Below are 12,241 nucleotides of genomic sequence, written 5' to 3'. Positions count from 1 at the left end.
ATTCATTTTAGATAGCAGTTTTTATAGTCGAACATTCTAAAATATTAGGTGTGCTCCAGTATTGTTGCAACCATTATTAGTTCAACACACATTTGAAGTATCGTAGTTGTGTATTTTTCGTAGTCTACATTAATAATTTGTTGAATAAATAATATACTAAATTGTTTTACATTTATAATAGAATACAATAAATTATAATTACTAAATAAAAATTGAATGGTTTTCAAAATATGAAAAAAACTAAAAAGGAGAAAATTTTTGAGAGACTTGTTTGCCAACCTCCTCGTTGTGTTTCTTGGGTTACGCCAATAGGCTGAAAATTGTATAGTAACATTATCATGTATATTTAGTGGATCTAGGATAAAAAAGCCACGGATAAATAAGCCATTGATAAAAAAGCTATGGGATAAAAAATCCATGGGATAAAAAAGCAACATTAAATACCGTAAATACCGTTTCCGGATATATGGTATAAATACTATAAATATACATTTGAAATATAAAAGATTAAACTGATTAAGGTATATAGCAATAAAAGTCATTGTCATTTGACTTTATCTTAAAACTGGTGTTGGTATCTTAGTGTCTAAAGTATTGTATTATATGTGAACAATATAATATACTATGTGATTGTCTCTATAATCTAATATTATTATAGGTTGACCGAAACCTATATGGTTGGGAAATTGGTAAAATTTTATCTTTTATACACTATTTAGTTTCCGTTATGCTCAGTCTGTGTATAGTACAAACGTCGTGAAATACAAGTGTAAGGTGTTAAAATTTGTAAGAACTTTTTTTGAATTTTTATAATGGAAATTGTCAAAACAAACAAAGGAGGTAGCAAAATTTGTTTTAATGGTCATATGTACGTCATTAAGCATTTGGGGAAAAATAAAATAACATGGCGTTGTATTAAAGCGAGTTCTCTCAAGTGTACAGGGACAATGTACACTGAATTGCAACATGATAATCCTGTAGAAAAAAATCCACATAATCATCTACCTGATAAAGAAGAAATAAAAGTTACTAAATGTATACAAAAAATGAAGGATCAAGTAACTTCTTCTAGTATGATAAATCCTGTAGAAATATTTACGGAAAATGTATCGCAAATAGAAACAGCAACTAAAGCTAGGATGCCCACTGAAGACACGGTAAAACGTATGCTAAGAAGACAACGATCAAAAAACTGTCCTATTAATTCTACTATGATCGAAGGTAATTACAAAATTATTATGAGTATATTTTTGGTGAATACAATAACAGTATAATAAACGTGTATACTCGTTTATTTTCCGTGATAAAATTACGTTTATTTAATATATATATATTTTATTAATTAATAATTATTAATAGGTAATTGGTGCACGACTGGTGAGCCTAATTTTAAAAGATTTTTGCTATACGACAATGGTTCAAACTCGGATGAACGTATTACAATTTTCGCCACAGATGACGGCTTAAAATTGTTATCAGAAGCTGAATAATGGTTCATGGATGGCAACTTTGCATTATCGCCGACGGAATTCCAACAACTATATGTAATACGGATTCAAGTAAAAACAATATTTATTACACCTGTATTTTTCTTATTAAAAAGAAAAACCCAGTCTAGTTACGAACAATTAATTAAAATTTTATTAGAAAAATGCAATGAGAGGGAAATTTATCTTGATCCTCTTATAGTACATGTGGATTTCGAAAAGGCTGTGATTGAAGCATTAAAAAATACAATTGGAAACCATATTTGTATTAAAGGGTGCTTTTATCACCTTACTCAAAGCACATATAGAAAAATACAGAATCTTGGACTTGAAAATATGTATAGAAATAATAATGATTTTAGTATATTTTGTAGAAAACTCGATAGTTTAGCATTTTTACCAGAAAACAAAGTTTTAGAGGGAATGGATTTTTTAAGAACAATTATGCCACCGGAGGCAACAGATTTAGTCGATTATTTTGATACCACGTATGTCCATGGGTCTTACAGAAGTGTTCAGCATAATCCGAATAATGGTATCAGACTTCGAAATATTGCACCACTCTATCCACCATCAATATGGAATGTCTATCAAACTACCCTTGATAATGGACATCGAACTAACAACGAAACAGAAGGGTGGAACCATCGTTTTTCAAAATTAGTAGGCCACAATCATCCTTCTATTTGGTCATTAATTAAGAAAATGAGATTAGAGTTGTCTTCAGATGAAACAAAGTTAGCCCAATTCGTAATAGGCAATTTAAGTAAAAAAAAAAAAATTTATGAAAAAATGCAAGAAAAATTGTATAAAATATGTAGTGATGGCTTAACACAGCGGACAATCGACGAATATTTAACAGCTATTGCTTACACAATACGATTATTTTAATTATTTATTATTTTATATTATTATATTATGAAAATTCATATGATACTTGATTTAAAATTCGTCTTTTTTATCCATGTCTTTTTTATCGGTGGCTTTTTTATCCTGTGGATTTTTTATCCCATAGCTTTTTTATCAATGGCTTATTTATCCGTGGCTTTTTTATCCGGTTACCATATTTAGTACACCAACAATATGGGAATCAACTCGTACATATCTCTTAATAGCCCGGGAATCAACTTGTACATATCTCTTAATAGCCCGGGAATCAACTTATACATATCTCTTAATAGCCCGGGAATCAAATAATACATAAATTATAGGTTTCGGGAATCAACAAACTAACAGCGAAGGAATCTGCTGAATAAACCTTTTTACCCGATAACGACCTACGCGTCGTATGCCACACGTATCAGTTAGCAGTCTTTGAGTAGCACAATACAAATACAGACCCCTTTCAAAGTCTTTCATTATAAAAAAAACAGTTATAATTAAGTAAAGAGTATAATTTTGACCAAAGTTATTTCGTGTCGTTTATTTTTATTTGTGAGGAGTCGCTAAAAGTGCGCATCCATTACAAGGAACCTTGTATTACATTTTCACGTTTATTGACATGGCAAAAAATAATTTAATGACAATAATAAATTGAAAAAAATTATTAAAAATGTTTCTTACCTGATGGTCTAATAAACATTTTGTGAAAAATTTAAGTATTCAAAGTTATTCGTTTCTGAGCCACAACAAAAAAAAAATCGATTTTGTCGTAAAAACTGGTTTTACGTTAAATATCTTGTTTTTTCTTTATTTTTTAGATTCTGAGGATAGCGAATGAATGTAATTGTAATGATGGATGTTTGCTTTGATTTTTGACGTTTTCATTTCTGATAAATAAAACAGAACTGGTTGGTATTTTTGAAAAAAAGTTCCCAGCAGGTTTCAAAAGCGTTGGGAAAACAAAAAAAAAAATGAAAAAAAGCGGATAAGTAGATGTCGCTCTACTGTACATAAGGTGTCTAAGAGGTCGCTGTAATGGGTAGTATTAAATTTGAATTCAATGATATCAAATCATTGTATACGAAAAATGGTTCTGAGCGGAGACGGTATGTCAGTTTAGAATATTTTATACTGTTATTACTCATTAGTTATTATTAATATTGTAGCTGGTTAGTTGAATTAATATTCTTCTAAAATTATCAGTGATGCTGGAAAAATATTAAATATACCTATGTAAAATTGGGCTGTTTTGGAGCTGAATTACAACAAAATGATAACCATTATTCTTTGTGTAAATATGCAATTTTGTCCAAATTTGAACTTAAAATGTCTGTAAAAAATAACGGTAGGTATTCATATATTTTTGTAGATCTATTAGTTTTGGAAAAAACTGCTTAAGTAGAACCTTTTCTTAAATTTTCAATCCTTAGCTATAAAAATTTAACATTTTATACATTTTTAACTACAAAATCATTTTCAAGTGTCTACACTCTACAGTAATTCGTTTTTGAATTACAACAAAATAAGAAAATCACTACAAGAGATATCGAGTGAATATCCAACGTTGTAAAAATTTAAAATATGAAATTTAATTTGACTTCCTGGTAAAATTTTTTTTTTTGATAAAGGTACACAGAATTGTCAGGAATCTTCTATTACATTTTTAAATCTTAGATATAAATAGACAAATTGTTATGATATTCTAACTAAATATAATTTGCTAATTTTCACAATTTTTACGAATTTTGTTAAAATTTTAAGTTTGAACGCTCATAAACAATTAATGTGCATTTACGCTCAACTTTTTTTTAATTTCCATCAACAACAGCTTAGGAGGAACCTTGTATTACATTTTCAAGTATTTGGGTTTAAAAATAACAAATAATAATCGAAAATTTCATTTGCCTATTAATAGTTCAACACAAATCAAAATATTTTAAAAATTGTATGGTTTATAGAAAACGTTTACACAAATATTCAGTGTATCTATTCTTTTCTTTGCATAGCTAATACAAGAAATTTTAAATTTTAATTGAACATTCCCAACAAGTTTTCTACCTTGAGCCACGAAAAAAAGTTCAACGGTTAGTATCATTACATTTTTAGTAGCGTCCACGGACTAAGATAAAATTAACCTTTATCTTAGTCCGCGGTAGCGTCTGATTGTAATTTTTTTACAATGTTTGATATTCAAAGGATTTTAACTACAAGAATTATTTTAGTCAATTAGTATTTAATTAGTGTTGAACATTATTTAAGAATTGTTTTTGGTATCCTTGAATTAACATTTAACTCAACCATTACAATGGTCAATGACATACTCAACAACTAGTGTACAGCAGAGTGGTACTCACTTGTCTTTCTTTTTTTGTTTTGGTTTTTTGGAAATGTTATACTTTAGTCTCCACCGAAGTACCCACTAGATTCATTTTCTTACCAGGAAGTATGTTGAATTTCTGAATTAGAAAAATTAAACATTATTACTGCTCCCAAAGGCGATGGAAGACAGAACAAAACACATAATTTAAAAATCGATCACTCCGTTCTGAATCTAAAATTATACAACACGATTGCACAATAACATAATAACATAACATAAATACAACACTGTGACTTTTACCACCTGTTCCTCTTCGTTACGCGATCAGTGTCGAGGAAAAATATAATTTATCGTGAGTCGTAACGTATGGATTCAGACTCCGTGTTCAAGGTTGTCACTAATCAGCAATCAAAATATCAATGTATTATATTTTAGGTATTAGGTACTTGCAAGTTACATGTTACAGTACAAATTACAAACATTCAAATAACTCATCTCCGGAGTCCTGAGTCAATTCAAACATGTAGGTATTACAGAAATACGCCTCAGTGGCTGCAGATACCTGACTCAATTACTACCTATAGCCAACGCTTAAAATTAGTCTAGGACTCAATTCAATGTTATCCAATTAGATTTCTCCAATTCACGGAGACACGTCTTTCTTTCCCCAAATGGATTATGCAACTGCTATAGTCCCAAGCGAATTGTTGCTCTACGAGGAAATCATGGAACAGGAAAACATCTCCCATGAGATCGTCTTACACTGCGGCCCTTAAGTTTACTTCCAGATCCACTTTTCGGGTCGAAAATTCGGCAACCTCCTTATTTTCTTGGGTCCAACCGTCAGCCATTAGGACAACCTGTTCTTCGGCAAAACTCCAGCCAAGCTTTTTTGCCACCCACAGTTTGGCGTATATGCCCTTGCCGCTCGGGGGTTCAGTAGCACTATTTCTACCTCTCGAGTGCAAACTTTAGTTCTATGGCTGGTTACGGAACATCCGTTACTTTCCTTTTCCTCGTTGACACCGTTGCATTGGCTGGAGACTCCAACGCTCTGGTCCGCAGTTAAAAAAGCGATGTCACAACTTAAACTTTGAGTCCGTATCTGAGTTTTTCCTCTTGCACTTTTCCCATTGATAAGGAATATTAGTTAAATGTTTTTTAGTTAGATTAACTATTATATAATAGTGACTATACTGACTATTGTAAGTAGTTGCTTAGTTGTAATCACTACAATTAATAGTTGTTTATACTTCTTACGAATAGTTGAATAACGCTAGTATTTAGTTACACATTACAATAACTAATCAAAAATGCAGAATAGCTACTTTATACTTTATATAGTTATTACTTTATGACAGCTGTTTTTCGTAGTAAAATTTGTTTATACCTTTAGTTGCAATAACCGCAATTTATAGGTTAGTACAACTTAAAAAATATAGTTAAACCTGGATTTTAATAACAACTAATTGAATATTAATTGTCTCTATGCTAACTTGAAATTTAAGGTTATATGAATTGCTTAAACGGTTACCACAACGGTTATGTTTTTCCTTCAGGAGTCGAGTTTAAATAGCTTAATGTAACTAAACATCAATATACAAAGAATAATTTTATGGTATAGACAGACCCAAATTTGTTATGGTAAATCTCAGAGTATTACAAAGAGTTTGTACACAGTGACAACATTTTTGATAAGACTTGCTTATTGTTTATTTATTGTCTTGGCTTATCAATTAGTATTTATCAAACTTCGTCACGACTTGCCTCTAATTTTCTATCGGGCATTCGGGCTGTTTATTTGTCGGTATTCATTTTTTCCAGTTGACAGTTTACTTTACTGTATATATTTTGTAAAATGAATGCTCCTCCAACATTTGAATCGTTTTTGCTGTATGACGGAGAAAAAAAGTGAGTTATTTTGAGTATTTACTTGTCCAGTGGTGCCGATATGTTTAAAATATAGTTTGGTATCGACGTATCGTACATAAAGGGTATACTGACTATACTCCCCTTTTTTAAATTTAACTAGTTACAAATCAATGCACTTACATAATGCAATGCTTAGTAATTTATTTCTACGTTTTAGCTGAACAAATATTTAAATAGTTGAACTGATTTTAGATTTTACATTGATGTTTTTTTTTTGTCTGTGTACTGATTAATTGTAGATAAATGATAAGATTTTTAACTTTGAGGGTGGTTTCTGATAGAAAATTGGTTGTAGATTGTGCACATATAATAAATATAGTTTATATTTTTGAGAGGTAAAATTTGAAAATTATCAGTAGGTATTTTAATAAAACAAAAAAAAAATAAGAAAATACATAGGTAAACAGTTATTTTTAAAGATATTTTAAGTTAAAATTTGGACAAAATTTGATATTTAAATAAAGAATAACAATTGTAGTTATTTTGTTGTTAATTATTTAAATATAAGCACAATTGTTTATACTGTAACCTAAATATCTAAACAAATTTAGCTTTATAGTGCAAAATAAAGCAGCTGTTAATAACCATTTATATATCTTATTTATTTATCCTTATAATTAACATTCTTTGTACTTAAAATTCTGGATCCTGCAGTACTATACAGTTGCCCACCCCAGCTCCACATCTAAAAGATCTACTATGACACATGTCATAGATAAATTAGTCCATTAGCCCCACTGTACTTGTCGATTTGATTCCCAGAGTTGACTAACATTACCTTTTGAATTTTAGAATAGTCAAAGAAGTGGATACTAAAGTAACCAATGCAGCAATTTTTACAGTCAACAAAGAAGATCATACTTTGGGAAATATGATCAGAAAGTGAGTACTTGACAATTGTCATAATTACCATTTATCATCATTGTGTAAGTATAGTATATGCTTTATAGTGTATTATTTTATTAATTTAGCCAACTACTTAAAGACCCTAATGTACTTTTTGCTGGATATAAACAACCACATCCACTGGAACATAAATTTGAACTTCGCATACAAACAACATCTGATTATACACCTCAAGATGCTTTAACTAATTCTATAACTGATCTTTTGGCTGAACTTTCTTTGTTTGAAGAACGTTTCAAGGTATTATATTTAAATAATTAATTTTAAATTGTTGAACTATATACAGTGCCGCAACAATAGAGGACTCTAGTTATGCATAGCATTCCCTGGCTAAGTTTTATGTTTAAATGGGGGCTCATCATCAATGGAAAAATTAAGTAAGTTATTATTCCAAAAAAACAAAATTAAAAATGAATCTATCTATTTAGGTATTTTATGTTTAAATATTCAATACAATTGAGGTATTAAATATTAACTATTTTTTTTTCTCGTATCATACACGTGTGTGTCTGTGTTTGGCAGAATTTCTATTGGGCGCCCGTAGGTTTCTGCCATGCCCGGTTGGGGGATGGCGGCATTTGTTCTCCGGTCACCGCTACTTGTCTGGAGAAAAATGCCACCCGGTGGCCGAGAATCAAACCGCGACCGGTTGCGTCGCAGTGGACGTGTCAGACTATTCGGTCACCTCGTCCCCCAATATAAATATTAACTATGACTTGAAGTAGGTAGATATCTCGCCATAACACAGTTTTTGGCCTATAGTATTGTTACAGAGATATTTAAAAATATTTAACTAATATAATGTTAACAACTCAAATAACAAGTGTTATTAAAGACTCGCGAATTGAATAAAAATAAAATTATTGATAATTTTGCTAATCCAAAAGCAAGAAAAAAAATTGTAAGTGATTTTGTTTACAAATTTCCAAAGCTATATCAGAAAATGTTATTACATACTACATGTCTTAAATTTTACCTGCATGTGTTTAATACTTTAATGCATATGACTTCATACCATGTTCATATATTTAATATTTAATTAAATTGTATTATTTTTATTGTACCTACCTATTATGTATGTATATAATTTTCTGATTACATGACTTAGTGCAGCAGTGTGCCTAAATGGGGAACATTTGAATAATGTAAATAATATAGTTACTTAATAGATGTATACTTTTTGAATTTTTTTAATATTTAGCCTAATTTCTGGTAAATATTTTTTGATATTTAGTAATGTAGTTTAGGTGAATTACTTGATTTTTGCAAAACGGTTACCATCTTAGATTTTGTATTATTTGCTGTTATGTTACTGTAAATTTATATATAGTATTTAATTCAGTTGTCACAAGGTAACCTAAAAATAAGTTCAGTTATAAAGGCTGATCCTTATTGGACATGTTGGAACAATAGTGTAAATACAGCTTTTTTATAATTATAGTATACAAGTGCGGGGGCCCCATAACATTTTGTTGCATTAAACCTAGTTGCAGCTCTGACTATATAAATAATTTAGGTGTACAATACTTATTTCATTGAATGCTGTTCGAAAAAAAAAATTTTATAGGTAAATAAAAGCATGCTATTATATTTTAATAGAACTGGTTAGGTTAGTATATAATGTAAAAGGTCTTACATGCCATATTACATTTGTCATATCTAACATCATCTATTGTAATTTGCATCTCGTTTGTTTCTGTGTTTAGCTCACTAATTTATTAATTACTTACCTTTTTTGAAGGTTTAACCGAAATTTATATATTTTTTTTTTTTTCAGGAAGCTTTAAGAGAGAAAAAAGAAGGCCTTGATTAATATGATTTATTGATTTAATGAAATAATATCAATATGTAATTTTAAGGTGGTGATAATAATTATAATAATATGTAGTTTTGAATTTAATATGAGTTCTGACAAATACTTCTTGTTTCTTTGACAGGTATGTTTTTTATGAGTAAAAAATAATTTAAATTTCTAACTATACATGATATATAAATCATAAATTTGTAAAATAAAATATTTCACTTTTGGTTGTATTATGAATGTATCTTACACTGTACTATATTTATTTTTCAATAATTGTTTTATATAAATTTAAATTTATTGAGACAGATATCCTTCAATTATTTTACAATAAAAAAGTTGTTGTTATCAAATTATTTTTATTGTAATATAAAACAATAAAAAATTATTTTGAGAGCTTCAATACTTTTTTAAAATAATTGTTTTATTTTGATTGAAAACTAAATATTTTTAGATTGATTTTTTTTTATAAACATTTTTTATTTAAATTTATATTTTTTTAAATTAATTATTAATAAATATACTAATTGTTCCTAACTTATAAATTGTTATTATCAATATTTAATCTTAAGCTATTATTTTTTTCAATAATTAATTAATCTAAACTTATTAAAACAAAATATTTGGTTAATGTATTGATATTATAATTTATAATATAGATTTTTTAGCTTATATATATATTAAAAAATATTTGTTTAACTTTGGGCCTTGATATAAATATTTCAAATATTTATCAGGTGAATATTTCAACATTATAAAAAAACAAATTAATTTGGAAGACTCAAGTAATGTTGATAATGTAATAATATTAAATATGTTTGTTTTATATATTTTTGAAGGTATTTACTTAAGCCAGCAAACATAACTTATATAGGCTAAAATATACCTATCAATTATACTGATGATAGGATGGTCAAATTAATTTTATTTATTTATGATTTGCAATTTATTATGAAGTTGTATAGAATGAATAGTAAATACTACTATACTAATAGTATGTATAGTATGAGTTGATAATCAATTGCAAATTACAATCAAATTAATCTAACCTCTAGTGGGTTGCGTGGGGTAAATAATTACCCTAAAAATGAAAAAACAAAAGTTTTTAAAAGCATTTTGGGTATATTTTATAACTAGATAATCTCTAGATTATTTTAAATTTTAATGATTTTAAGGCTTCGCGAATACAGTATTACATTATAGTTGTTACTTCAATAGTGAATTTAATTAGTTCTTTTAAGAAATTAAGTTATTAACTATTGAGTGCTGATCAGGATTGGGTAGACTAATGGGGATTTTTATCCAATATTCCTTTGTCTTGTACTTTGGTTATGGTAAAATAATAGCAATAGATAACAGAATTAAGTACAATGTTCACATAAAAGTTAAAAATATGTATACTGAGAACACCCTACTGTAGGGATTTTTAGATTTAAAAAAAAATATTAAGTTTTGGTAATTTTAATTTATTTAATTCAGGCCTGATTGAAGATAGTGTCGAATGTTATATTCCATAGTTATTATAAAAATAAATATTTTCAATATATTTTGTGTAATACAAATAAAAGTTAGAAATTAGAAAAATATTTGTATAATTAGAATATTTGAGAAGGTTCAAAATCAATTTTCTAATGGAATGTTGAGTGTCTTGTACACTTGTGCTTATATTTAAAATTGCATATTTTTTTACCTATCTTTCTGTTTTTGTCTTTTGAGTTGCTATGGTGTTCAAAGGTGAGTTTGCTGATTGCCATACCTGGAAGTTTTCTAGTGTACCAGCCTTGATATAGGTCATTTGATACAGTTATATAATAAAAATTTTTTTGTTAAACTACACATGATAAATAATACGTTTATCTATATTAGTATGTAGCTATTTTCGAATCAATCAAGTTAACCAAATTCAATACTATAATAAATCAATTCATTAAAGAAAAATACTGGATATAATACTTACTGTGGTCTCAGGTAAATAATGTTGTTAGACTAAAGGATATTTGTAAATAACAATCAAACACCTATTTTTCAATTTAGCATGTTAGTCAGTTGTCACCTATTCATTTTGATAGTTGTAAAAATTGATTGCTGAACAATTCTTTTCAAAAATATATATTTCGGTTAAAACCTAATAATATAACACAGAGAGGTATCTAACATAACTGTATAATTTACAATAAGAACTATTATATTTTTCTTAGAATTGGAATAAATCGAACATCCGTGAATTATCATTTGGGAAACCAAAGAACTAAGTAAACCATGTGTAGCTGGGTGGAAGTAATGCAAAAACAATTCCTAGAAGGTCTCGCTGCTTAAAAGTAATAAAAACCTGAAAATGGAGAAAAGTGGGTAGGTACTAGGTAACCGTTATATACGTCATTGTCTTATTAATCATCATTGAGTAGATCACTGCACTATTGCAATTATGGTTGTGTTGCATTTTAATTTAATTATAAGTTATTGCACACGAAAAACTATTCTGTGCGGCGACTTGTTGGATACTGTCTGTCTATAAAATATGGGTACCTACCTAAGTATTACTTAGTTTATATTTTCATTTATCATTTATCATAAATCCTAATGTCATATTTAATATTAATATGTTTTATATTGCTATATTTATTATTGTAGAAATTGTTTTTCCAATTATTAATATGGACATACGGTATCGGTAAAAGTAGGTAGGTACTTACTGAAAAGGAATTATAAATAACTATAAAGTATTAATATTTTATTATGTCATTGCATATAATAATAAACGTAAACATATCAAGTCCTCGTGAATATTTTTGAATAACAACAAAACAACAAAAGTTGTTAATCTTTGTTTAAATATTCAATTTCGTAAAAATTTGAAATTCAAATTCAAAAAAATTTTTACTTGTTTATTTGCATGATAATTATGTATTAGAT

The 12,241-nt window shown here is 28.1% G+C and overlaps 2 protein-coding genes and 1 long non-coding RNA gene across 6 annotated transcripts; 2 read left to right on the top strand and 1 right to left on the bottom strand.

Annotated features, from left to right (window-relative positions):
• Window positions 1-1,470: 1,470 nt before the first annotated feature.
• On the top strand, window positions 1,471-2,472 carry LOC111033719. Its single transcript, XM_022314606.1, has one exon. It carries the CDS (start codon window positions 1,497-1,499, stop codon window positions 2,376-2,378), a length of 882 nt encoding a protein of 293 aa, XP_022170298.1. The 5' UTR covers window positions 1,471-1,496; the 3' UTR covers window positions 2,379-2,472.
• A 532-nt stretch (window positions 2,473-3,004) lies between these two features.
• LOC111033716 lies at window positions 3,005-6,244 on the bottom strand. 2 transcript variants are annotated; one of them, XR_002604459.1, is made up of 3 exons: window positions 4,993-6,244; window positions 4,724-4,920; window positions 3,005-3,256 (listed from the first exon to the last, which is right to left on the bottom strand). It is a non-coding gene; the product is annotated as an uncharacterized LOC111033716 (long non-coding RNA). The 2 variants fall into 2 exon arrangements; XR_002604458.1 differs by having other exon boundaries at window positions 3,006-3,256; window positions 4,990-6,244.
• Window positions 6,245-6,437: 193 nt separating this feature from the next.
• On the top strand, window positions 6,438-9,648 carry LOC111033715 (DNA-directed RNA polymerase II subunit RPB11). Of its 3 annotated transcripts, none has more exons than XM_022314604.1 (5): window positions 6,438-6,600; window positions 7,414-7,503; window positions 7,593-7,767; window positions 8,636-8,672; window positions 9,305-9,648. In XM_022314604.1, exons 1-4 carry the CDS (start codon window positions 6,548-6,550, stop codon window positions 8,669-8,671), a joined length of 354 nt encoding a protein of 117 aa, XP_022170296.1. In that variant the 5' UTR covers window positions 6,438-6,547; the 3' UTR covers window position 8,672; window positions 9,305-9,648. The 3 variants fall into 3 exon arrangements, with proteins under 3 accessions (XP_022170296.1, XP_022170294.1, XP_022170295.1); XM_022314602.1 differs by lacking the exon at window positions 8,636-8,672 and adding an exon at window positions 8,050-8,251 and having other exon boundaries at window positions 9,455-9,648; XM_022314603.1 differs by lacking the exon at window positions 8,636-8,672 and having other exon boundaries at window positions 9,305-9,358.
• Window positions 9,649-12,241: the final 2,593 nt, after the last annotated feature.

The sequence above is a fragment of the Myzus persicae genome, unplaced genomic scaffold, assembly GCF_001856785.1.
Source record: "Myzus persicae strain clone G006 unplaced genomic scaffold, MPER_G0061.0, whole genome shotgun sequence".
NCBI lineage: Eukaryota > Metazoa > Arthropoda > Insecta > Hemiptera > Aphididae > Myzus > Myzus persicae.
Note: the sequence above shows the minus strand (reverse complement) of the source record. Positions and strands in the feature narration are given on the sequence as shown.

Bases quoted from the DNA above. Each gene is read 5' to 3' on its own strand.
- LOC111033715 (XM_022314602.1), top strand. From the start codon at position 6,548: ATGAATGCTCCTCCAACATTTGAATCGTTTTTGCTGTATGACGGAGAA. The intron at 6,601-7,413 runs GTGAGTTATTTT...TTTGAATTTTAG, and splicing joins CTGTATGACGGAGAAAAAAA to AATAGTCAAAGAAGTGGATA. The intron at 7,504-7,592 runs GTGAGTACTTGA...TTATTAATTTAG, and splicing joins TTGGGAAATATGATCAGAAA to CCAACTACTTAAAGACCCTA.
- LOC111033719 (XM_022314606.1), top strand. From the start codon at position 1,497: ATGGATGGCAACTTTGCATTATCGCCGACGGAATTCCAACAACTATAT.